The 26,930-nt window shown below is 36.0% G+C and overlaps 2 protein-coding genes and 1 long non-coding RNA gene across 3 annotated transcripts; 2 read left to right on the forward strand and 1 right to left on the reverse strand.

Annotated features, from left to right (window-relative positions):
* The first annotated feature begins 8,488 nt into the window (after positions 1–8,488).
* On the forward strand, positions 8,489–10,953 carry LOC113283832. Its single transcript, XR_003327648.1, has 8 exons — positions 8,489–8,747; positions 8,824–8,886; positions 9,412–9,506; positions 9,639–9,738; positions 9,850–9,911; positions 10,048–10,089; positions 10,275–10,443; positions 10,694–10,953. It is a non-coding gene; the product is annotated as an uncharacterized LOC113283832 (long non-coding RNA).
* A 3,684-nt stretch (positions 10,954–14,637) lies between these two features.
* On the forward strand, positions 14,638–17,394 carry LOC113283834 (probable WRKY transcription factor 33). The gene is made up of 4 exons (XM_026533221.1): positions 14,638–15,117; positions 15,281–16,152; positions 16,352–16,525; positions 16,668–17,394. Exons 1-4 carry the CDS (start codon positions 14,743–14,745, stop codon positions 17,134–17,136), a joined length of 1,890 nt encoding a protein of 629 aa, XP_026389006.1. The 5' UTR covers positions 14,638–14,742; the 3' UTR covers positions 17,137–17,394.
* Positions 17,395–24,560: 7,166 nt separating this feature from the next.
* Positions 24,561–26,667, reverse strand: LOC113280225 (cilia- and flagella-associated protein 251-like). Its single transcript, XM_026528875.1, has 6 exons — positions 26,587–26,667; positions 26,204–26,499; positions 25,800–25,883; positions 25,563–25,665; positions 25,078–25,191; positions 24,561–24,731 (listed from the first exon to the last, which is right to left on the reverse strand). The coding sequence occupies exons 1-6, from the start codon at positions 26,665–26,667 to the stop codon at positions 24,561–24,563; spliced, it is 849 nt and encodes a 282-aa protein (XP_026384660.1).
* Positions 26,668–26,930: the final 263 nt, after the last annotated feature.

Below are 26,930 nucleotides of genomic sequence, written 5' to 3' on the forward strand. Positions count from 1 at the left end.
CTCGAGGACTAGCAAATAATAAGTTTGGGGGTATTTGATAGACGCATTTATGTGTCTATTTTGTTCTCAATGTTATGTATTGTTAGACTCGATTAAATACTCATTGTGTTATTTTATGTTTTTGTAGATGTTTTTGGAAAAATAAGCTCTTGCGGCGAAATTGGCTCGAAAAGTGGTGTTTTACACCCTAGGATAGAGTACTAAAGACATCCCAGAAATGCACCGGAGGAACCCAGAAAAATTACTAAAGGCACCACAAGGGACATGTGTTATTCGGACTCCAGCAACGGATAAGGGGGAGACTAATGGAAAAGGGGTGAACTTCTTCACAAATTCAAAAAAAATATTTTGGCGGGAAAATATTTGCTCTTCACTGGCAGATTTGCTCGATTACATTTGGACGTGATTTTGTGCGATTCAATCGCTGAAACTTTGTGGAAAGATGTGATATATCATAATAAAGATGGTATGGGTGTTTGGTTCGACCATAATTGGTTTGAATTGGCTAGGGAATCCACGAGCTAGAAAAAGGGGAATACGTGCAGGGAAGAGTTGTTCATGGGATTCAGCGTGCTTGTACGTGTTTGGATGGAGTTGGGATGCTGTAGAAACTTGTTTGGAGTGTGTTCCACATCAACAGAAGCGCGGAAGAGGAATTAAAGGAAAGAAAATCCCGTATTTCTTTGAAAAAGGAAAGAAAATATCCCGAGTAAAAGAAGATTACTTGGAATTAATGGAGGAGATTCAACGCGTGTTTTTGGTTTAAATAGGTTCCCTGGGAGTCCTAGAGGTGGTTTCGAGAGTTTGGGGTCGATAGGAGAGCTCAGGAGCGAGAAATCAAGAGTTGATGAAACACTGTTTCTGCTCCTGCTGATGATGAAGAACACCAAGAACACGAAGAACAGACTCGCAGGGACAGTCGTTTATCAACAGTGAAACAGACTCACAGGCGTGGGTCGTAGGTGTGGGTCTTAGAACCACAACGACAATAGCACTTCTCTTTTATCGTTCTTTTGTGACGCTTCATGTGGGTCGCGCATTAGCTGTTTACACCATTTTCTCTTCTTCTCTTCATTGTAAACACCATTTGATCAATAATTAAATATTTTGAGCGTGTTTTTATCATGATGAGCTAAACCCAACACTGGGACGACGGAGGAGGGTGAATTTCATACACGGGTAAATTTATTATATTCTTTTTTATGACTTTTGCATTAATTTAAAATTGAAATGTGATTTGAATTAATTGGTTGTTATTTAATTTGATGATGTATGCTTAGCTTAGGTGTTTTCATACATCATGCTTAGGACTTACAATCGATGTTTTGAGAATCTATCTTGGCAAAATCAGAGTCCATGTTAATTTTATTGAGTTTTAAATTGTCAAAGAATATATGAGTGAACCCTGTGTAGTGAATTCGGCCAAATCCTTAGTCCCAGTACCTCTCGCCCATTGTTAATATTTTTTGTATATATATATTTTAATTTTTAAATCTAAAAATTCCATTTCCTTCACAAGTCTGAAACGGATCCTATTTACTACAACCCCATCAAAAATCGCAATCAGTTTCTCAGAATTCTCTAGAGAATCGCTCAATTCTCATAGGAAGCGACCCCACTTTCACATTCAGATAGGTGAGTTCCATCAAGAGTGTTTACTGCTACACCCCACTTCAATCTTAAATTGAAACTATGGAACTCATTAAGACTTATTTAAAAGTCATCCTCCACATGCAGTCACGCTATCACATCAACACCATAGGGAAGGGACAAAGAATGAAATTCTCTGATAGTGTTTACCTTTACCTACCATAAATTAGTTGTCTCATTCGAAATCTTGATATTGGAATCTCCAATCAGCAAGGTTGAGTATCCTTCATGGCAAGTTTAATTATTGAGCCTAAGACCCATCCCCCTCGATGCTTTACTAACTAGCTCCTTGGACAAACCTTTCATCAAAGGGTCTGCGATATTCTCCTTGGACCTTGTCCAATCTATGGAAATAACACCAGTTGAGATTAGTATTTTCAAAGAATCATGTCTTCTACGCACATGTATAGACTTTAAATTGTAGAAGCTATTCTTATCTCTACCTATTGCAGATTTGCTCTCACAATGTATAGATATATCTAGCACAGGCCTATGCCAGAGAGGAATATCTTCTAAAAAGTTTCTTAGACATTCGGCCTCCTCTCCTGCTTTATCTAACGCAATAAACTCCAACTCCATAGTGGAACGAGCTATACATGTTTGTTTGGAACTCTTCCAAGATACAGACGCACCTGCTAGAGTGAATACATATCCACTCGTAGACTTAGACTCCTTTGATCCTGTTATCTAGTTTGCATCGCAAAATCCCTCAAGGACGTCCGGATACCCTTCATAATTCAAACAAAAGGTCATTGTGAACTTTAAATATTTCAGCACTCTAATAAGTGCATCCCAATGTATCTTCCCTGGATTACAATTTTACCTTCTTAACCTACTCACATCATAAGCAATGCCTGGTCTCGTACAATTCATCAAATACATCAGACTATGACTCTCGAGTATTCAAGTTGGTTAACTCCTACACCCTTATTCTTCATGAGATTACACTTAGAATCATACGGAGTACACACAGGTTTACAGTTAAACTGGTTATATTTCTTAAGTATGGATTCAACATAATGAGACTGACTCAGGATATAGCCATTAGAATTTTTTCTAATCTTCATCCCTAATATGACATCAGCGGGGCCTAAGTATTTCATGTCAAAGTTCTCATTCAACAGTTTCTTAGTGGAATTCATAACATCCATGTTTGTACCTAGTATAAGCATATCATCAACATACAAGCATACAATCACACAGGCATCCTTGACAAGTTTAGTATAAACACACTTATCAGATTCATTAATTCTAAAACCACTAGAAATCATCACATGATCAAATTTCTCATGACACTGTTTAGGTGCTTCTTTCAATCCATACAAGGATTTAACCAGTTTACAAACTTTCTTTTCACAATCTTTAAATACAAATCCCTCGAGTTGTTCCATATAAATTTCTTCATATAACTCACCATTAAGAAACACTGTCTTTACATCCATTTGATGTATCTCTAGATTATGAACATAAGCTATAGCAATTAACATCCTAATGGAGCTAATTCTACTTACTGGTGAATAGGTGTCAAAGAAATCTATACCTTCTATTTGTTTGTAGCCTTTAGCTACCAGCCTAGCCTTGTATTTTTCAATAGTTCCATCTATCTTACGGTTTCTCTTGAAAATCCATTTATAACCTATGGCCTTACACCCTGGAGGTAAATCTACAAGTTCAAAAGTACCGTTTTCTCGAAGGGAATCCATTTCACTAATGGAAGCTTGTTTCCACCATGGAGCTTCTGGAAAAGTCATGGCTTCTCTATAAGTCTGCGGATCAGACTCGGCTAGGTATGTAATGCAACTAGGATAGGTTTTCTTAATTTTAGCGCTTTTACCTCTTCTAGGTTCTACTTCTGGTTCATCTTCCTCTAAAGGTAATGACTGACTAGTTGAAGGCACGTCCAGGGGGATCATCAATACATCTCTTACGAGAGTCACGTTTTAAAGGAAAAACATTCTCAAAAAACTCAGCATCCCTAGACTCCATAACTGTATTCTACCCTATGTCAGAAAATTCAGAACTCACAACCATAAACCTATAAGCACTACTATGCTCAGGATACCCTATAAAAACACAATCCACGGTTTTGGGTCCTATCTTATTTTTCTTAGGAGGAGGGATACCCACCTTTTCCAAGAACCCCCACACTTTGAAGTAATCATAATATGGTTGTCTACCTTTCCATAACTCATATGGAGTTTTATCTGATCCTTTAAAGGGTACTCTGTTCAAGATGTAATTGGGTGAGAGAATAGCCTCCGCCCACAAGTTCGAAGGTAATCCTGAACTAATCAACATGGCATTCATCATATCCTTCAGGGTACGGTTCTTACGTTCAGCTACACCATTTGATTGAGGTGAATAAGGGGTTGTAGTCTCATGTATTATGCCATGTTCTTCGCAGAAATATGCTACAGGAATTTCATACTCACCACCACGGTCAGACCTAATAGTTTTAATGGTAGTATTCAATTGGTTTTCGACTTCACGTTTATATATCTTAAAGGCTTCTAAGGCATCGTCCTTCCCTCTAAGTAAGTAAACATGGAAGTACCTCGTACAGTCATCTATAAAAGTAATAAACCATTTCTTACCACCTCTTGTTTGAACTGACTTCATATCAATTAGGTCTGAGTGAATTAAGTCTAGGGGTTTAGAGTTTCTCTGGACATTCTTATTGAATGATTTCTTAGCATGTTTAGATTCTATGCAAATCTCACACTTATGTTTTTTTTATCTAAAGTGAATTTGGGTATGCAGCCTACGATAGCCAGTTTATGCATTGATTTATAATTTACATGACCAAGTCTACCATGCCAAACGTTCAATGATACACACATGTAAGGAGAAGAATCATTCAATTTCAATTCGGGACTTACTATAAGTTTTCCAGACTCAATTGTAACTTTAAAACCCTTATCATCTAAAACATAACAAGAAACAAGATTTTTGCAGATGTCTGGAACATGAAGAACTTCATTCAATGTGAGAGTCTTTCCAGATGTGAGTTTCAGACCGACCTTTCCTTTTCCTGTAACCTCTGATGCAGATGAGTTACCCATATAGAGTTTCTCGCCTCCCCTACCCTATGGTAGGAGATGAACAAGTCTATGTTCCCACAAACATGCTTAGTAGCTCCAAAGTCTACCAACCGTTCCATCACATTGGTCACCAAATTAACTTCAGACACCACAGCAGAAAACTCGTCTTTGCTCTTCTCAACCAAGTTGTAATTATTCTTCTTATCCTTGCATTGTATACAATGAACTACCATATGACCAGTATTTCCACACAGCCAAGGACCTTTAATTTTAATAATGCTAGATTCGGGTTTACGAAACATACCTTTCTTGTTAGGACCATGCTTAGAGTTGCGATAACTATTATCACCTTTTCTAGCTTTTGAAGGCTTGTGCTCAGACATATGATCCTTGTTATCCATGTCCCTTGAAGATGAAACGTTCTTGTCTTTGGTGCACAACATCTCTTCCACTTGAATCTTCTTTCCCAATTCAAACATGTTGATATCGCAGGTTTCATGTCTTAGTTTTTTTTTGTACTCTGACCAAGAAGATGGTAACTTCTCAATTAATGACCATACCTTCAGCAAGAATCTCATTAATAATTTGTTGAAATTCGAGGAATTGATCAACTACAGGCTTATCATTCGTCATCTTGAAGTCCATAAACTTCGCCACAAGAAATTTCTTGCTTCCTGCAGTCTCATCTTGGTACTTTGCTGCTAACGAAGTCCACAAATCATAAGCAATCAAGTTATCTTTAGCATTGTAAAAATCATACATCGCATCTTCCAAACCATTCATGATATGATTTTTAGCCATATAGTCACCCCTTGTATAATACGCTCTATCATCATCAGTATTATCTTCTTTATTCATCAAAATATCAAGAGGACCTTGCAGTACTGCGTCCAAATCATGATTTCTCAGGAAAAACGATATCTTAGATTTCCATCTCTTGAAATCCTTTCCGTTAAACTTTTGTGATCTTTCAACGTTGATCTTTATTTCCATTGTTGACATCGTTGCAAGGAATAATAATATGTTAAGATTGTTAGGATCTTGCAACATTTAACAGCTCATTAGATGTAAAAGACTTGGACGAAAAATAACTATATCACAAACAACTTGATGAGGGAAGAATCACAGGTTCAACAAGTTGTCCTTAACACATTAGTTTGTGGGTATACTCGAGATGAGTAATGCTAAACCCCTCACAACGAAGTTGTGTCCAGGATAAGACTGCCCGATATAACTTGAGTTAGCACAACACAAGTTACCCTCTCTTCAAACTCAGCAACGGGGATCGAAATTAAAACGTATGGAGAAACCCTATAATGAAAGAAGAATTTTTTCGGGTAGTTTGAAAACAGATTTTCGAGTTGTATTTAAAGGAGAAGATACTTGCAAATCAAGTTAGGTATTTGTTTTCTTCAAAGCAAGTTAAACACTTAAAAGGAATTTTTCCATAAATAAAACTCTTAAGAAAACTTGCAAAAATAAATTCTATTAAATATGTGACTTGGTGCATAGTTTACGCGCACATGTATGGGTCGAAACATGTATTTTTCGACCCACCCGCTCCACCCACATTGTTTTACAACATATCCATGAGCACATGGTTATATAGTGGAGCTCCTTCTGTATTATACCCAATGTTGGACTAAAGAGAGATTCATCCACTCAAAGTAATGAGTGAGCATTCATAAAACCCTTAGGTCCTAAGATCAAACTACACCAAGACCAAAACAATTTATTAAGACTCATTTTTTTCTCCAACAACAACTACCTTTAGTTATCTCAAATTGTTTTGCGAAATAATAGTCGAGCATTTTGGTCCAAACTTTTTAAGAAAGCCTACTCGGGAAGAGGTTCAAAGAATAACTGTAGAAAACACCATGAGGGGATGGGGATTTCAAGGAATTTTAGGTAGTCTTGACTACATGCACTGGACGTGGCATGCGTGTCCGGTTGAATGAGCAGGCCAATATAAGGGTCATTATCCAAAAACAACTGTAATTTTGGAAGCTTCAATTACTTATGATTATTGGTTTTGGCATTCTTTTCTTGGACTGTCGGGTTCAAATAACGATCCAAACAATTTGTATAAGTCACCATTGTTTGAAGATCTAAAGAATGGGATCACGTCGTACTGTAATTTCACCATCAATTGTCATGACTAAACTTAGGGTTATTATGTAGCAGATGAAATCTATTCATAATGGTCAACTATGGTTCAAGCTTATAGTCAGACAGGTTTTGTACCGACGACTTCGAAGGATAAGAAGTATTTTAACACCCAAAAAATGAAATGCAGAAAGGATGTTGAACGCATTTTTGGCATACTAAAAAGAAAGTTCACCATCATAGCTGGGACGACACGCTTTTTTTATCTTCAAGAAATGAACAAAATTATGCTGACTTGCATCATTCTGCATAACATCATCGAAGTAACCAGATGTGACCCAACCTGGACTAGTTTTCTAGATGAAGATTTGAGGCTGATGCATGAGGTGCAGCATGGGCATCCGACAAGAGAATATAGACTTGCCACCAACAGAATCCAAAGCCCGGGACTCTATGGACAACTAACAGAAGATATAACTAAGAACCTTTGATATTTAAAAGGAGCAACTAAGAGACGATGCGCAGGGGCGAGGCAGAGGTAGATAGATGTTATTTTTTCAATTTAGTGTTGTTTATTTTAATTAATAAAGTTGTTTGTTTTTCAATTTAATGATTTTTATTTTCATGCAGTAAGACTAAACTTAAAATTTAAATTAAGGAAATTATATTTAAAGTAATTTTAACTAAATGATTACATTTAAATTAAACTTAAATGCTAAACAAGAATTAAAATCAGTTATCAAGACGATATTCATCTTCGTCTTCTTCTGAGGCATGCATCTTCATCTTCTTCCACATTCTCATACTGGCCAGTTTGTTGAGGGACTTGTTGTTCCGCCATATCCATTTGCTTAGTCCATACAACAAGTTGTCGTGCATTCATATTTTAAGTGTCCAGGGAGAGTAGCTTGTTTATCTTAAAATCCATGTACTGTTGTTCTCGAAAAAGACTTTTTCGAAGTTGCTAGCAATGCGACGGTCCCTGGTTCTATCTACATTTGAATTCATTGTGCTCAGTATAGTTTGAACCTCCTTCTAATAATGCTCGGTATGCTGTGTTTCTCGCTGCTTTTCCATCTTTTGGAACTGCTCCTCTTTTTCTCTTGACGTCGGTATTAACGTTTAGATTGGAGTTGTGTTGTTCCCGACTACTTGGAGACCCGGTATATGGAGATCTAGTTCTTCAGGTGAGGAAGCAGGCCCACCATTCTGAAAATTCTGCGAGATTGGACCATCTAAAGATCTTGCAGGCACTCACTAGTCCAAAGTGAGTTGTAAATCACGCTTTTAAATGATGCATTAATTACGTTGATATGATTTTACAAACAAAATCTGTGATATAACATGAAAATAACTGGACCCACCATTTTACATAATAAAAACGTCCTTTTCAAACGTGGTAATTTTCTAAGTGCGTGATTTAATAATGACCCTTTAAATCACAAAATATGTGCATCAAATTTCTTATGTTTATATATACCCAGCAGCATTTTTCTGTTACGCGCCCAAAAATGGCTAGGCATATTATAAAATGACGCGTCTCCAAGTTTTATACCGGTTAGCTACTGGCTTGTATGCCATGAACCCTTCACCATTGCGATGTGGTGATTTCAACCTGTGCTGTTAAAAGAAAAAAAAAGGAAGGCCCAAGTCCGACTCGAATATGGTCCCATCTCTATTTCTCCTCGCTCTTTTCGCTGTTTCTCCTCCTTCTCTCTGCCTCAAAAATCCTAAGAGACTCATCTCTTAACAAACCCTAACAAACTCATCTGTGTCTCGTTCTCTTCTCTCGTTGTTGTTTCTCGGACAACAAATTTCACAAGCCGAACGAGATAAGGTCCAATCAAAAAATAAAAATCGATCTTAATTCTTCATCCGTGATTTGAGAAGATAAACCCTAGAACCCAGTAAACGAAATTAATATGCTCTCATAACAAATCTATATTCTAGGTAGTTTCTTCTTCTATTATTTACTGTGTTTATGATTGTCATATTTCTAATATCTTGAATTTTGATGATTTTGCAGTGAATAACTTATTTCAATGGGTTGGGTAATGATGAGAATGATTTTGATGTTACTGCTTCTTAGGTATACAAATATGATTGCATCTTCTGATTTCAATTTCTCAATTTAGGGTTTCCGTAATTTATCTGATTTTGCTTATTTAAGGTTTAGAAATGTGGATCTGGGTACTTACTGATTTCAATTGTTTACAGTAGTGTTTCAATTTTGGTATAGGTTTCCCATTATTCTTCTTAATTATGAGGTTTCTTGGGTGGATGAAAGTTGTGCATGAGTGAGTTTTTTCTACTATTTTCCTTGTAAGTTGTTCTTGCTGTGTTAGGTTTGGTTTTATGTGTGTGGTTAGGGATCCTAATTCAGTCCTTGATAGAGGGAGTCAAGAGGGTTTATTGTAGTAGTAATTTCAAGTGGTTTTACGATGGGGAATAGTGTTTTGGAAACGTGTTTGATGTTACCATGGAGAAGTTTCGAAGTAGGCATTAAGCGTTCTAGTATGTATCCATAGTTTAGTACTTAATAAGTATGTATCAGTAGATTCAGTACTAGTGGAGTAATGTGATGTACTGATATTCTTGTTTTGATTTTTCGTAGATTTTTGCAGCGAAAAACAGGGAGCCTTGATAGCAGATTTGTTGTTATGATGAAAATTGGGAAATGCACCTTAGGACTTCCAGGAGCTCTTAAATGTAATTATCTCTTAGTTCTCTATATATAGTTATCCATTAGTAATTGGTTGTTGATATTTTGTTGTGATTATGAATTTCTTTTAGGTTTATTTAGAGTTGGAGATTTTAAATATCATTTGGTGTTGTTTGTAGTATTTCTCAGCAGAAGGTTATCGTTGCATGCTTGTTCCTTGTGTTCGGGGTAGTAAAACTGCATGTACAGCTGAGGAGAGCAAGAAAGTCCATGCATCAGGTATATGTGTGAATTCATTTCAATAGTATCTTCTAATTTTCTGGTTTTCTAGTCCTGCTATTGTGGAGCATCTCTTACTGCGCTGCCCTAACTGTTTGTTAATGGATGCAGGATTTGGTTCTTTTGACTCGATGAGTTGTGTATTGGTTAAGTACAAGGGGTCTTGAAAATAGGTACTCTTTTGCTGTTCATCTTTCATGTCGTACTAAGTTGTGCTGGGTGAATTTTGTACAATCTCAAATATGACTATGAATTATCCTTTGATTTTTTCTCCGAGCTTCGTATCACTGATTGGATTTTTTTCTGCAGAACCAAACTAGATCACCATGGAGAAGAAATTGGAAACTCATTGTAAGCCTTTTTTACTCCATTTTTTGGGTTTTTTTCACTGAGCATTAGTGATTGAGCTGGGTCAGTGTACTTGGATCAACAGTCTTAGATGTGTTTTTGATGTTCACAAGTTTGTGTGATTTTTATTGATACAAAATTGAGTGAATGGAATCTGATACATATATTTATAATTGTTTGGTATTCAGGGAATGGACTTTACCACAGATAAGTTGATATCTCTTGTAAGAAAGTGGCAGACATTGATTGAAGACAACAGACAACTTCACCTTTAGGATGTTCTGCATTAGATTCACCATGAAGCGAGACAAACAGGTCAAGAGAACCTGTTATGCTCAATCTAGCCAGATTCTACAGGTGAAGTTATGTCTTTGGATTTCAACATTTTCTTATTATTTGATGATTGTAGCATCTGTATTGTTTTGTCAGATAATGGTAAACCAGGCCTCTTCATGTGATCATAAATAATTAGTGGCAAAATTTATCCTAGTGATGATCGGAAAGGATATTGAGAAGGCTACATCAAGCATTTACCCATTGTAGAATGTGTTCATTAGGAAGGTCATGATCTTAAAGGCTCCTATGTTTGATAAAATTATGGATGCAGGTGCTATGTTATGCGATAAAGAAGAAGTACTTGGAGATGTTGCAAGAGGCGACATGATTAAGTGGCCAAAAACTTATGTAAATCTTGTAGGAGAGCTACCAAATTAGAGTGGCAAGATTAGAAGTCAGAAATTTAGTTTTAATGTTTAGCGTGCAATTTTAGGTTGATACTTGATATAATTTATCTTTCAGTTTGTAGTCAGAGATTCTATGTTTTGTATGTTATTTTGAGTATCAATATAATGTTAAATTTATCCTTAACTTCCAATTAGTTTTGTTCAATTTAAACCGTTTCATTTAATATTTAGTTGAAAGATTTGATTTAGATTCAATTAGTTTCAAATACGCCAGATCTGAATCAGCAGCCTGAATGCTGACGGAGCATTTTCATTTGATGAAAATGTCTCTGTTAGGACAGACATCAATTGTTATTACGTATAACATTCGATAACCGTGGTACTTAAAAAACAGATTATGATCGTGATTTAAAGTCGCACATTTTATTCGTTGTAGTTGGTGACATTCTCAATTCGTTATTTATAAAGAGTCACATCAAATAAATAACGGTTCGAATAACAGCCAAAAATCATGATAAATCATGTTTTATAACAGACTTCATTCGTTATTTATAGGGCCTTCTGGACTAGTGACTTGATTCAGCAATTATAGATTAAACTTGTTAAGCACCCTCAGAATGGTGAAACAAGTTTCATGTTGGAAACCAGTTTTGAGGGATCTTTGCCACTCTTTCAGGCATCTTCATTCCACATCTGATTCACCTTCACCACTTTTTTTGTCACTCCACACTTGCATGATCAAAGAAGCGTATTCACTAACAGCTGCTAAAATTGCGTGAAAACGGTGAGACAACCTGTCGGCATCACGACCATGGATGTCACCAGTTTCTTCACAAAATTTTGCTAAAATCATTCCGTAAAAAGTATTCTTTTATTGATAACAACAATTGATTTGATCTAATATAAATAATACGTCATTTCTGCAAATTGATTCGTCTTCATCCATCGAATACTTGGCACCACGAATTCTAGCGTTTCATCGTTGTGATTCTGTGTCTGCTGTTGTGTTTGTTGCTGTGATTGTTGCGATTATGATGCCATTATTGTTAGAAATGGAATTTATAGATTTTTTTCCTGATAGATTGAGTTGATATGAATAGTTGTGCTTGAAATGAAGGAAAAGTGAGTATTGGGATGGTGTGAAATTTTGAGTCAAAATTGAAGAACGTGTGGGTTTTAAGTTCGAAGATGAGCTGAATTTATAGGGAAAGGAATAAGACCCGTTGGACGACGAGATTGGGAAGTAGCCGCTGGCGGTTTTAGATCACAAGCTGGAGGATTCACTAGAGCCGCGTGTAGGAAATCGCCAGTGTTTCTTGTTCCGCCGCGCGGTTTTCCTTCAAGCGCGCGCCTAATTTATGGCTGCAATCGACGAACTCTAAATCTTATCGATTTGTTCATCCATTTTTCAAGTTTGTTGAGTCCATAATGGGAGCAAAATGGATAATATTTTTTATAAGAGCTGCTCTAATGGCCATGAAAACTCTTTTCCAGTGTCCACAGCCACATAGAACAAAAGCCAAAAAGAGAATCTATTGTCCTTCACTCTTTCTTTTTGAAGGGTGACGTCCTTAGTGAAGTCACAGGCGAATATTAGTAGAAAACAATTTCCACCTACCTACCCTTATTTATATACTAATCCATTTGGTGTACCAAATATGGGGTTCACAACTATAAATCACATGAAGCTCAAGACAGATCCCAACTGAATAATATCTCACTTATCCTCTTCTTCATCCATGAACTAATCCTATTATTTCCCTAAAAAGTGCATACATTCTGTATCTACCCGACCATATTTATTGTTCCCACCCATAGATGAATCAGCAGCAGGAAACACCGCCCCTTATTGGATTTGTACGTAATAATTCCTTGTAAACCGTGAGAATTTTCTGAGAAAAATTCCGGGAGACAAAGTCCTAATAGAAGCCCCTTGCAGCCCCCGGAGTTATATTTTCAGAGATTTTTACAGGGAAATTCTCACGGTATATGTAGAGTCGTTGATTTGTACATCATTTGTCATAATTTTAATTGCATTGACAGTGAAAATATCAGCATCCTACAATTTTACGATTTTATCAGAAACCTGCAAGATTAATTAATAAGATAACAATCACTAGATCCTAGTTAGCAATTCGGGATACGGGAAACATTCAGAACGGGATATGTACGAGTATTATACGGATTTGTAAAACTCAAATTCGGTCAAAAATCCGGTCAACGGTTCGTAATTCGGCAATAATACGAAACGACATACTACGTGTATAATTCGTTTTAGAGATATGAATCCGGCGTACAAAATTCGGCATATATTAACCTGGTAAAAATCATTTTTAATATAATCCCTCCTTAGATACAGTAATTTAATAGTTGACATAAACTATATATATGATATATGAATTACAATTAGCAAATAACATGTATGTTGGTGGTATTGGAATCAGATTGGTATATGTAAAATTTCAAAAATAAAAAATGATAATTTAGTGATGATGTGGCAAAGTATTATACGGACTGTATGATTCGGTAATTCGTAAACACGCATATAATTCATTTTGAGCTGGAAATTCGCGAATCTAAGTCGGGTTTCAGTTATACGGCTCATAGGTACGGATTCGGTCGATATAGACGGATTCGCGAATTATACTTGTATAATTCGCGAACTTACTGACTAGGCACTAGACTTGACTACGATGGTAAACGTGATATCCATTGGTCCACGGCATCGTCAATCACGTGCAAATGAGATCTCCCATCACAGATGAATTAGTCAAATGAACCTTTTTTCGGGGTAAAATATTTTAAGATTCAAATAATGAGACAGAATTTCTTTGGTTCAACTTTGTAGTAGTACCATAACTTAGAAAGTATGCAAGGCTATAGTCAAAATATTCTTAGGTACACAGTTCATTTGGACTCTAGTCTACACTAATCTACTGCTGTTAATAATGTTTTGAGTCCTTTTAATGACTAGTTAATTAGATAGGATCACGACTAACAAATAGCCTTCTAGAAAAATGATACCAAAAACTTTTGCCAAAATTCACATTAAAGTAATCGTGTTTCGTTAGATCAATTGACTCGTCTGAATCGTCTGAATTTCACTCATTTATCGTAACTAACTAAAGATTATTAGTAGTAAGATTGTTGAAATTTTTTGAGTAAGTTCAGTTCGGTCAGATAGACTCCATTACCTCCGAATCAATTGTATAAATCAAGCCAGACATCAGAAAACCGAAATATAACCAATCTAACATCTTATTCAGCTCGAGTCAGACACCATTACGTATTGATTGATATTGAAACCATGCATCATCAAGTGGCACTTGTACACATCTTGTATGGTCAGAATCTTGAAAATCTAAATATTTCTTTACATAATGCAATGTACCCAAGAAAAATAAGATTGTTAATGAGGTGTCATTTTTAGTGGATTGTACAAAACCAAAACAAAAACTATTTTGTCTTATATAAAAATTTGTTTTTTCTTATTATAATTTCGGTAATTTGGTGCCCCTCTTAACAATGTCGAACAAAAAACCCAAAAAGTGACAACTTTTCTTAAAGCTCTCACTAGTCATGGCTAGTAAATCCATAGCCATTCATGAGACAACCAACATTTTTCAACATCCAATGGTCAGAAACCTAAAGAGTAACACTCACGTACAAAATCCAACGATCAAGAATGACTTCCACGAAACAGGTGGCAAAGGACTTCTTTGGTCTTCATTTCAGCCGCCTCTTTGAACTAGTCAAAAACACAAGGTGTTTGACTTTCCACGGTCAAATTTCCTTCACCCCTCTTTCCAAGAAAATACACTCTTAAAGTCACCATTAGAAAACAGAGTTTAAGAAACAGAGTAATCCTCCTTCCTCTGTTTTTTCTTCTCTTCTCTCTTATATGTAACAAACTATTCTCATCTTCAAAGTTATTAATAATCATAAGAGTTCTTATAATTAAACTCCAAATTTGATGACTTCTTCAGGTGGGGGAGGGAGTAGTGGTTTAGATACAACTTCTACAATTGAATATCCAAATTTCTCATTTTCAACTTCAAATTCAAATTCAACAAATCATCAATTCATGAATTCTTCCTCCTTTTCTGATCTTCTTGCTACTAATAACTACACCACTGACAGTACTTTTAGTAATAGAGGGAGTGGTGGCTATGCTGATAGAATTGGTAGTGGTGGTGGTGCAATACCAAAATTCAAGTCAACACCACCACCTAGTTTGCCAATATCACCACCTTCATTAGCTGTTTCTCCTTCTTCTTACTTTTCTATTCCTCCTGGTCTTAGTCCTGCTGAGCTTCTTGATTCCCCTGGTCTTCTCTCTTCCTCTAATGTAAGTCTATGTTTATACTTTGTTTCTCAATTCTAATTCAGTTCATGGGTTCTCTGATTGTGAATTTAGTTTGATTTCTTGATGATTATGTTGATTGATGAATGAATTGAAATGGGTTTTGATTCTAATCGATTTTATTGATTGATTTTTTGTGTGTTTGCAGATTCTTCCATCTCCAACTACAGGGTCATTTCCTGCACATAATCCTTCATTCAATTGGAGAAGTAATTCTCAACAGAGTAATAATAACAACACAATCAAGCAAGAAACAGAGAGAAGAAATACAAATAACTACTCAATAGTAACATCATCATCATTTTCATTACCATCATCAAATGATTTCTCATTTCAAACACAATCATGGAATTCAAATTCAATATCATCTGATAATCATAATCAGAGAAACATTGTGAAATCAGAATTTCCACCACCATTATTACAAGGCTTCTCATCATTACCACCCGATCATCAATTCTCATCATCATCATCAACAACAACTCAACAGATACAACCACCAATTCATCATCAAACACTAAGAGAGAAGAGAAGATCAGAAGATGGATATAACTGGAGAAAATATGGTCAGAAACAAGTTAAAGGAAGTGAAAATCCAAGGAGTTATTATAAGTGTACATTTCCAAATTGTCCAACTAAGAAGAAAGTTGAAAGATCATTAGAAGGACAGATTACTGAGATTGTTTATAAAGGTAGTCATAATCATCCTAAACCTACTTCGACTCGTAGATCATCATCGTCATCATTACAATCATCAACCTCATTACCTTCATCTCATCAACAACAACCTCCGTTATCATCATCTTCTTCAATTGTTGTTTCTGCACTTCCTATTTCATCAGACAACCATCATGGTGGTAATTCTAGTTCACAAATGGAGCTTGTTACAACACCGGAGAACTCTTCTAATATTTCAATTGGAGAGGAAGTCGATTTCGATCACTCGTCTGATCATAAGAGTAAATCAAATGGAGATGAGTTCGATGATCACCATGACCAAGAACCTGAAGCCAAAAGATGGTTAGTAGTGGTGTACTAATACAATCAAATTTATGCATATATAGTTAGCTAGTTTGTCTATGTTTATTCATCCCCTATGGCTCTGTAAGATTTGAACTCCTGACGTGTTCGAATCGAAATGGAACTGCAACTCTCGTGTAAATTTATTATGGTCTTTGATCTAGTACTGGTTTTGATTTGGCTTCATTGTTGATTGCAGGAAAAGGGAGAATGAATATGAAGGTGAAGGAATCTCAGCTCCGCCTGCAGGGAGTAGAACAGTGAGAGAACCCAGAGTTGTAGTCCAAACAACAAGTGATATTGATATTCTGGATGATGGATATAGGTGGAGGAAGTATGGACAGAAAGTTGTCAAGGGAAACCCTAATCCAAGGTACAATTTAAAGTTTGCAAATGCATCAAGGGCGTCCACCCCCAATGCCTCTGGTCATTCGGCTTATTTAATTATGGTTCCTGCATTTGTAGTTTAATCGTTAGTACTGATTGAGTTTTTTTTTGTTTGATGAAATGTGCAGGAGTTACTACAAGTGCACGAGTAATGGATGTCCGGTGCGAAAGCATGTTGAGAGAGCATCACATGATCTTCGAGCAGTGATAACTACTTACGAAGGCAAGCACAACCACGATGTCCCTGCAGCTCGTGGTAGTGGTATGCATAGGCAGCAACAATCCGCTGCTGCCACTACAACAATGGGCTCGTCCCATAACAATGGATCATCAGTTGTAAGGCCTTATACTACATCTTTGGTGAATAATGTTAATACTAATAATAATCATAGTTACCGAAATGATAATCAAGGGGGTCAAGCACCTTTTACCCTCGAGATGTTACAAACCAGTCCTGGGAGTTTTGGATTCTCTGGTTTCTCCATGAATACCAACAACAACAACTCTTTCATGAATAATCAACAACAACAAGGGGTTTTTTCCAAGACGAAAGATGAACCAAGAGACGATATGTTTCTCGAGTCATTGCTATTCTGAAAGCCGTATACTTTATTTACACAATGTGAGACATTGTAATATAGATTTAAACAAAAAAAGATCATTTAATTTGTTGTAATTTGAGATAGTTTACGTATTTGTAAATTTCTCAGTGATACAGATAACAGCGTGTAGTTATAGGGAGCTACAGAGATATATTTGAGATTTGTTTATCGGTTTTTGAGGCCTCATGATCATGGCCTTTCTGTGTACACTCTTTTGACATTATGATATACATAATTCACATTTGTTTTTCCATTTTTATGATAATAAAATTCGAAAGTTATTCATGCTTATTTATTGTTTTGCTTGTTCGTTGCTTAAATGTTAAAACTATCTGGAGTTTATCCCGATAAAAATTCCCGACTGAGATATGGAGCTGATCCCATCTTAACCCTTCATAATCCCAATGTACAGAGACGTTCCAAAAGACCACACGATCCGTTCTCGGGATTTTTTTCTCAGTAATTTTATCGGTGTGTCTAGAATCTCCAGTCAAAATTAAAGTTTAAGATGAGTGAAGATACTGTTGGACATATAAAATGTAATAACCCATGGCAGGTCCCTATAGTCGGGCACTGTCCCTTCTTTTATTTAAAACGAAAGCTCAATCTTAGATTTACGAAGGCAACTAAATTGGGTCCCTGACCACATTTAGGAGATACCCACGTAAATTGGAAGATACTTTTTATTGCAATTGGTATATTATTTCAATACTGATTGTTACATTCGGTACTAAAAAATCATGCTGACTTCAATAAAAAGTAACCCCAATTTTCCCAACTAAATAAGTCCGATTCCAAATGTTCGATAAATTGTTCTTTCAAATGTCTAAGTAGCTGAATTTTGGGGTATTATAAGAAGAAAAGAAAAAAAAACACTCGTTATGGGTCGAGTGAGAGCGAAGTATCTTCTCTGTGAATCAGAGAAATCGGGAGGAAGATTTCGTTTTGAAAGTGAAAAATTTCGGCAGAGAGAAACCGAAAACCAAGTACCAAAGAATCTGAGCTGTGGTCTCTATTTTGGAGGGAGACCTTAGCACCTCATAGACTTCTAAGAAATTTGAAATTTTAAGTTACCTTTCAAACTGATTCAACATGGGTTTGCCGCCAGGCTCACATAGGAAGAGGTGGAGAAAATGACTGGTCAAGTCCAAACTAAACTGTTATATTACTTGATCCAACTTAATTAAGAAAATGATAAACGATGACCAACAGACATGGAAGGAGTGGTATTTGTATTCCCTGGCAGAATGAATACAACAAGATCATGGGCTTCACCCAGCATGTAAAGCGGGCAGGCATGGGGAGCAACGATGTTGTTGGGATGCTCGACATTGGAATTTGGCCTGAATCTGAAAGCTTCAGTGATAAAAAAGTGGAAGGGCATTTGCCAAACTCCATCAAATTTTACTTGCAACAAGGATATCGATCTCAACTAGTGTTACTTTCTATTTGTGATGGTCTAGTGGTTCATTTTTCAAAATTCTGTATGATCAAAATGTGGTTTTAAATATACGATATTTGATTGCAAATACAGCAAAATCATTGGATCCGGATTTTACCACGCTGATGGACAAGTACCTCCGGAAGATATTGAAACTCCTACGGATTCAATAGGCATGGAACTCATACTGCATCTACTGCAACTGGAACTCCTGCAGACTCTAATTGTTGCTGCTAGAACCATTAATAGGAAATTTGTGACGAAAATCCAGCTAATTAATGTTGAGGTTTATGAGGTAAGTTAATCAAGCTTAACGATTCCAGCATTTGCTCAAAGCCATTAATATCTAGCAAGTTTGGTTCTATTTTCAAGTATGAATTTCAATTGTTGATCCCCACCTAATAAGCAAGCTTCTTGAAACATAGGGAGTTTCCGTGAATACATTTGATATCAAGGATAAAATGTACCCTATGATATACGCCGGAGATGCTCCAAATATTACAGGAGGATTTGACGGTTCTCGGTTTATCTCTGCCGAAATTTTTTCACTCTCAAAACTTAATGTTTCTCTCGATTTCTCTGATTTACAGAGAAGATACTTAGCTCTCACTCAAACCACCCGAAGCCAAACACGTTTATGCTTGTAGACTGTCGCTCATCCAAAACATAAGGGCTAAAATGTCAGTCGATCACATGTGCAAGTCCACACATGTGGGATACTAAGCACTTAACTGTTTTTTTCTCTCTCTAGGATAGATTTCTTAAATTTTTTTCCGTTATGGGATAGATTTCCAAACGAATTAGTGAAAATGGGACATATTCCCAATTTTCCCAATATCTAAACCCATTTGGATGAAGGTATTTCGGGGTTATTAATTTTCTTAATAGAACTGAGTAGCGTGCGAAACTATGAACATGGTGGAACCAATTATGGGGGTCTATTGCATGTTGATAGGTGCCATTTTCAGAAGTAGAAATTGATATTTAGTCCCAAAATTTGTGGGTTTTGGACGTTTTGGTCCACTCATCTGAAGCCCAGTACACTCTAGTCCAAATAAACCCCGCTTGTTATGGTTTAGTTCAAACATGGACGAGTTAGTCCAAAATCAAGTCGAGTCCCAATTTTGCGAGTTTTCGATATATCATAATTACCCTTGAAACGATTCCGTATATATAAAGCGTGTTTTGAAATCGAATTTTTTGGATCTCAAACATGAATTCAAAACAGGGAGCAGGTCAGAGATTAATTTTGGGAGGCGATTTAACAGTTTCAGAGAGGATTTAATCGTTTCATCATCATATTTCAACTCAGGTTACATTCGAAAGTGTTTTGAAATCGATTTTCTTAATCTCAGATTTGAATTCACGAGAGATTGAGAGATAAATCGATCCAGATTTGAATTTGGAGGTGATTTAACAGATTCATAGAGGTTAGGTTGGATTTTATTGTCAATGGAGAAGAATTCAACCTCAGGTTAGTTTTCTTTTGGTTGTACGATCTGTTACATCTAATTTTCAGGTTTTGTTTCTAATTTTTAGTTCTGAGTTTATGAGTTGATGATATCAATTCGATCTGTTACATCTTATTGTTTGTATGATCTTGATTTGATATTTGTTATACACTAGCTTTTGATTCTCGTGAAACGATTTTTATTTACTGTTGTTTGATGGTAATTTATAGTTTTATGATGCATGATATGAAATCGAACTGATATTAGATCGTAGGCTTCTGATTTATTCAATTATGTGTTCCAGTAAGATTCTGAAGCTTAATTGGTGGAGTATTTGATTTAGGTTTACTGTTATTTGATGTTTTTGGTTTCGATTAAATGTGTACTTTCTTGTAAACTGTTTAAGTTTTAGGTTATTCAAATATGAAATTGTGATTTGAAGCTTCAAATCTTTATTATCATTTCTTTTCTAATGTGTAGGGGTATCAAATATGTCTGAGAAAGTTATTCATGCTGTTTTGAATCATGGTATGCATTCTGCTACTTTTTCTTGTTAATACTTCGACAATTGTAGATGAATTGAAGCATTTTGCATGCAAGCATTGGAGGTCTTTGAATCCTGGGAGTATACGTTTCAGCTATATGGATACTGGTCAATTAATTTTTGTACAAGGTGATATACAACTGCAAGGTTTGATTGCTCTTGTTATTCTTATTAAGAATGAAGATTTTTATTTGAATGTTGACGTGATTCGGAATCATGCTTCTTCTTCTAAGTCTGGTTGTAACACTAGTTCTGGTTCTAGTACTGCATATTCTTGTGTAACTGAAAGTCCTAATATGGTAAGGGTGTTAGATCATGACGCAGACAAGAACAAGCCTCTGATTATTGATGAATAGATTTATGTTTTTGAAAAAGTTGGTGGAGAATTTGTGGGTGGTGTTAAAGCTGTTAGACTTGCTGTCGATAAATACAAGATGACTACTGGTCATAAAATTATTATTCTTAAAAATGACAAGACTCGTTTTATTGCAATGTGCGAAGAAAATGATTGTGGTTGGAGGATTCACTTTGTGCCTGTGAATGGTGACATTTCTTGGTTCGTGCTGAAAGATTCTAATGTTATTCACAGGTTAGTGGTGTTCATATTTTTCCACATTACGGATTCTTGTTTTTAGGCTTTTATATGTAGACTTGTATTTAGGTGTACATTGTGGTGCACATTACTTGTTGTAGGCTTTTTAGGTGGCACATTACTTGTTGTATGCTTTTTATGGAAATTACATACTCTTGCTTGGTCTGTGTTTTTTTTTTTTTGCATCTATGTGGTGTTGGTTTTGAGATTTATTAGGTGTACATTGTGGTGCACATTACTTATTCCAGTCTTTTTTTTTTTTTTTTTTTTGTAACTGTGGTGTTGGTTTGAGGTTAAAGAGTCCTGCGGTGAAAACCAAGTTAGTCAAGCATTTGATCGCTGACAATATACAAGGGGATCCTAGTCTAAAACCCAAACAGATCATGTCACTTTTTAAGAAGACTTATGGGTCCAATATCAAGTATCACCATGCCCGTAGAGGGAAAGAAGCAGTATTTGAAGAACAGTTTGGCGATGACGAGAAGTCGTATAGCGATTTAACTTGGTATATCAAAGCCATTGAGAAAACTAATCATGATAGCTATGTGAATTTTGAAGTTGATCATGCAACCCAAATATTTTAGACGATCTTCATTTGTTCGGTGCTTGCAAGCATAGCTATAGGTATCTCAGGCCGATGATTTACTTGGATGCTACTTTCCTTACTGGTAGATTCAAGGGTGCTTTGATGGCTGCAACATGTATCAATCGGAACAATGAATTTTACCCATTCGATTTTGCTCTTGTTTCTTCTGAAAACAAGGAAAACTGGTTTTGGTTTCTAGAGAATCTTAAACAAGTTGTCGATGGTCGTCAGATTGTTTTCCTTAGTGATCGTGGAGAAGGACTTTTGCAGGGCATTACAAAAATTTTCCTAATTTATCACATATATTGCTTTTACCACATCAAGTGTCATCTCCCCATTGGATCTGGTGATGCGAATTCGGAGCCCGTTATTGATTTGTTTTACAAAGCTGTTTACTCTTACAAAGCTGCGAACTTTGAAGAAGCTTTGCGGGGGATGCATGCAATTGGATGTGGACATGTTGCTAACTATATCAGGACTATTCCAAAGGATAAATGGGAAAATGCATTTTTCCTTGTATGCAGATATAGTGGTCACTCGTCAACTCTTTCAGAATCGTTCAAAAACTAGATTCTTGATTTCAAAAAGTTGGCTGCTTTTGCTCTTCTCGATGCGACACGGTGAGTTTTATGTTTATTGTTTCATTCATATATTTTTGTTTGATGTGTACATCTTCCCTTGTACACATGTTTGTCTATTTACATTGCTGCACACATGGATTTGCTTGATCTGTAGATACTTGTACACATGTTTTATCTGTGATTCTGCAACTGTGTGTACATTGTTGTACACATGGATTTCCTTAATTAATGTGTACATTCACTACAAGAAACTTAATATATTGCAGCACCTAATGGTTATGGCATAAACTCCTACTACTGTCGCTATAACCTATGTATCAAGAAGTCTATTGCTGCACCCAATCTTTATTGCTGCAACAAGAGATTATACTTTTTTGCCATACTCTTTTCATATTGTTGCTACAGTTGTGTGGAATTTTTTTCATTTTGCAGCAGTAAATTATAGCTTTTAGCTGCAGCTGAAAATTACTGTGGCTAGAAATTTTCTTTTGCAACACCTATATTGAAGGTGTGGAAATATATGGTGTAGCAAGAGCTAGATTTTCTTGTAGTGATTGTTGTATACATGTTTTATTTGTATTCCTTCTAGATCATGTTTTGATTTTATTCTTTGTGTTTTTATTATGTTAGTTTGAAGGTTATGAAGAAGAATACTAAGAGAAGAATAGAAGGTCTAGAAAATTTCAACACTAGGCTCACTCCCATATATGAGGCTTTACCAAAGGAAAACATCGACATTAGTCGTACTTGGAATGTTACTCAGTCCATGGAAATATTGTATGAAGTCATGTCTCCCCGGTCTCATACTGTAAATCTATTGCAGAAAACTTGTACATGTCACATGTGCACATGGTTGTGATGTCATTCAACCTACGAGAGAGGACATTTATTCATTTGTTGAGACATACTTCACCACTGAATGGTACAACAGAACATACCAGGAGAACATCTTGCCAATCCCCAATCATGACAAGCCGCAGGCTTATGATCCCAATGATAGGGTTATTGTTCCTATTCCTTTTTCTCCACCTGGTAGACGAAGAACACAACATATAAAGAATTCTTGGGAGAAGCAAAAGAGTCCTATAATGTGAACAAAGTGATTTACCCTTGGTCACCACAACATATCTACCTGCCCCATGATTTGATGCTTTTTTCTACGTTTGATTTGTTCAAAAGATTCTTTGTTTTTGGCTTTTACTTTTGGTAATGTTTTTTCAATTTTCTTTGGATTGGATAATTAGTGCCAAGCCATGTGTACCATTATGTACACCTTCCTTTGAACTTCAGTTTTTCTTACTTGTCTTTTTACATGTGTACCACTATGTACACCTTGGTGTACAATGGATGCTACTAGTCTATTTTGTTTGGTAATATTCTATGTTTTCAGATTTGTATAATTAGTAATTACTTTTGCTATGTTCAATTTTTATGTTTTCAGTTCTGCATGCTACAAAAATTTGAGTAATATTTTTATTTTTTCAATTTTTATACTTTTGATAAAATATAAATCTGTCAGTACATGTGTACCATTATGTACACCTTCTAAACATTTTATGCTCTGTCAGTAACTGTGCACAATCAAGTACACCTTAATATTTCAAAACATGTAATATACACTTGAATGGTAGTGATAAGTCATAAACTTGTAACATCAATAACATCAACACTGAAACTAATAAAAATATTAATTCAAGGTCTTTATAGTAGTGATAAGTCATAAACAAAGTGATAAAAACTGAAATTTGAAAAGTTATCTGAAAGATAGAAAATGTTTAGAAGCAGTTCCGAAAGTGATCTTGTATGATGAAGCTTAAAAACTCTTTTTCCTCTTCAATGGTTTCATTTCCATACTCAGGCGTCGCTCCTTGTGCGGTTCATCCTTTGCCATATCCCACACCTTTTCATACACTCTGACTTTTTTTAGCATCTTGGCTACCAATTTTGCTCTCATTTCCTGAAAAATTTCTTCGGCCCTCTGCTGATCTCTTTCGATACTCTTTGTCTTCTTCACACTTCGTTTCATAAAGTAACAAGTGTATAGGAGGCAGTATGGATTGATTTCTTAAGTAGCGCATTTCATGATGTTTATTTCATGCGGTTCTATAGGTGCATCACCCTTTAACGCTCTCTTCTTGTTGAGTTCCAATTGCACCACATTTTCCATTTGTTGTGCATAATATTTATAGTCCTCATTTGAGTGCAACGAGTTGTACCACTTCCACTATTCATCTTCAAAATCAAACTTCAAAAGAGACCAGTGAACTCCTACTGCTATTTGTAATGTAGAGTGATTGACGAGTATTACAAGAACTTCCAGATTGCCAGGCATGTCCCGCATGAAATCAACCACAAGATTTTGTACCTCGCTGATGATATTGTTCTTCACATAATACTGCAATAAATAATTTGTTGGAAAATAAAATGAATTAGGTACACCAGAAAACTAACAAGCATGTACACTACTACATATCAAACATATGTATGATATAGATGTATCCATGATGTATGATACAGGTGTACAACTATGTACACACCTAAGTAAATCTAACAATCAAGCATCCATGCAAACACTTAACAAAGAATGTGTCAATAATATATCATACTGGTGTATATCCATGTCCACTCCTAAGGAAATCTACAAACACATAGAACATGCCATGTCGATCAGGTGTACTAGTATGTACACATCATTAAAGTATGTATATATGACATTTTTGATTTGTTTTTGAGAAACTTACACCTGCAGTAGGACTCATTATTTCACATATCATGTCTTCAACATCTCTGCTTCCTTCATCCTCCCTGCTCTTGTCCTCACTGGTGTCTTCTTCTCTTATTCTACCTCTTGGCTGCTAAAAAATTCAGTATGATTTTGTTGGATGAACTGCACTGCTTCAGCAACGATTATTCCTCGCACATCTTCATTGGATAATGATTTTTGCGACGACTCTTCTTTTATATCTTCTTGGCTCAACAATGAAAATCTTGGACAATCGTGTCGGATCAGGGTTGCCATCTTTTCCTTCACTTCAGATCGTGTCGTTCTGTAACAACCTTTTTCAAGATTTACGAATACAAATTCATACAAGTTATCCAGAAGGTCCTCAATTTATGTATAAGTCTCCTTCTCTGTCTCTTCTCCTTGTGTGAGTAAAAGAACATCTTCTTCAACCGACAACATGCCTTTAGGATACAACTGAGATATAGCTTGAACTGTGATTACCGTAGCTTCATCAATTTCAGCAGTTTGAGTGGTATTCCTCACATCATGGTTATCAAGGTCCATCTGGTCTTGTTGATATTCATTTGTCTTTGGCAGAGAAGTGCTGAAAAAAATGCAAATTTTTTAGTTTGTACAAAATTGTACACACACACACACAAGAAATCACTAAGGTTTACATCTTGATACACATATACAGAAAATGAAATGAAATGCGAGCTGAGATTATTTTCTTTATACCTCTGCTTGTTAGCAGTTTCAGACTCAACTCTTAGGCTTGGTCCATCCTTGCCATCCTCTTCTTCATTTGACTTTGACAGGGGCCTGTTGAGAAATACAATTTTATTTGATTTTTATCAGTGGTGTACAAGTATCTACAGTTACAAAAAAATGAAAAGAAATGTGATTTTAGATCATCATACCTCGGCTTGTTAGCAGTTTCAAACTCAACTCATTTGTCATGTTCACTTCCATCCTCCGTATCCTTTTCATCATTTCCCTCATTGGTCTTTGATGAAGGAGAGCTAAAAGATGTAGGTTTTGAGAAAAGGTATGAGTTTTAGCACACTTGTGTACAACTATGTACACACATAAAGTATATAAAAAGAAATGACTGCCATATTTTAATAAAAGTGGTGTTATACCTCAGCTTTTTAGGAGTTTCAGATGGAACTTCATTCTGTTGGGATTCAGTTCTATCCTCCTCTTCACCACCTTTGTTACACACTTTGCCATTTTCATCATCATGTAGATCACCACCTTTGCCACCCTCCTCCTCCTCATCCTCCTTCTCCTCATCATCATCATCTCTATCATCATGTAGATCACCACCTTTCTTACCTTTCTCACCTTCCTCCTCCTCCTCCTCCTCATCATCATCATCATTGTCATCCACATCACCACCTTTTCCACTTTTCTCACCTTTCTCACTTTCCTCCTCCTGCTCATCATCATCACGTTAATCCTCACTTTTTAATGCTTTTTTAAATGAAATGATTTCTTGCAAGGTGTCAACAACTAAATCAACAATATCCTTATCATTTTGCACATTACTCAGATCAGCTGCATGAATTTTTTTTTTCTTCAATGAAGCTAACAAGCTTTTCATGTTTAAACTGCAAGTCAGAAAGCTCTTCCAATACTTCATCTCTTAGTTGTAGTGCTTTTTACAACTTTCCTTTCAGTGCATCTGTATTATTTTCTTTCTTATTCCTTATGTACTCATCCATAATCTGTTGTTGTTCATCACTACAAGCTTTTACGCTTCCTGGTTGCATTTGAAAACATGCCAAAGTATCAATATGGATCACATGTGTACATCTTTTTACACCTGTTTTACAGGTGTATATTGTTGTACACATGACAAAATTC

This window comes from Papaver somniferum, chromosome 5 (assembly GCF_003573695.1).
Source record: "Papaver somniferum cultivar HN1 chromosome 5, ASM357369v1, whole genome shotgun sequence".
NCBI lineage: Eukaryota > Viridiplantae > Streptophyta > Magnoliopsida > Ranunculales > Papaveraceae > Papaver > Papaver somniferum.

Bases quoted from the DNA above. Each gene is read 5' to 3' on its own strand.
- LOC113283834 (XM_026533221.1), top strand. From the start codon at position 14,743: ATGACTTCTTCAGGTGGGGGAGGGAGTAGTGGTTTAGATACAACTTCT. The intron at 16,153-16,351 runs GTTAGTAGTGGT...TGTTGATTGCAG, and splicing joins GAACCTGAAGCCAAAAGATG to GAAAAGGGAGAATGAATATG. The intron at 16,526-16,667 runs GTACAATTTAAA...TGAAATGTGCAG, and splicing joins AAGGGAAACCCTAATCCAAG to GAGTTACTACAAGTGCACGA.
- LOC113280225 (XM_026528875.1), bottom strand. From the start codon at position 26,667: ATGAAAAGCTTGTTAGCTTCATTGAAGAAAAAAAAAATTCATGCAGCT. The intron at 25,192-25,562 runs GTAATCACAGTT...TGAATTTTTTAG, and splicing joins CTGAAATTGATGAAGCTACG to CAGCCAAGAGGTAGAATAAG. The intron at 24,732-25,077 runs GTAAGTTTCTCA...TATTTATTGCAG, and splicing joins TAATGAGTCCTACTGCAGGT to TATTATGTGAAGAACAATAT.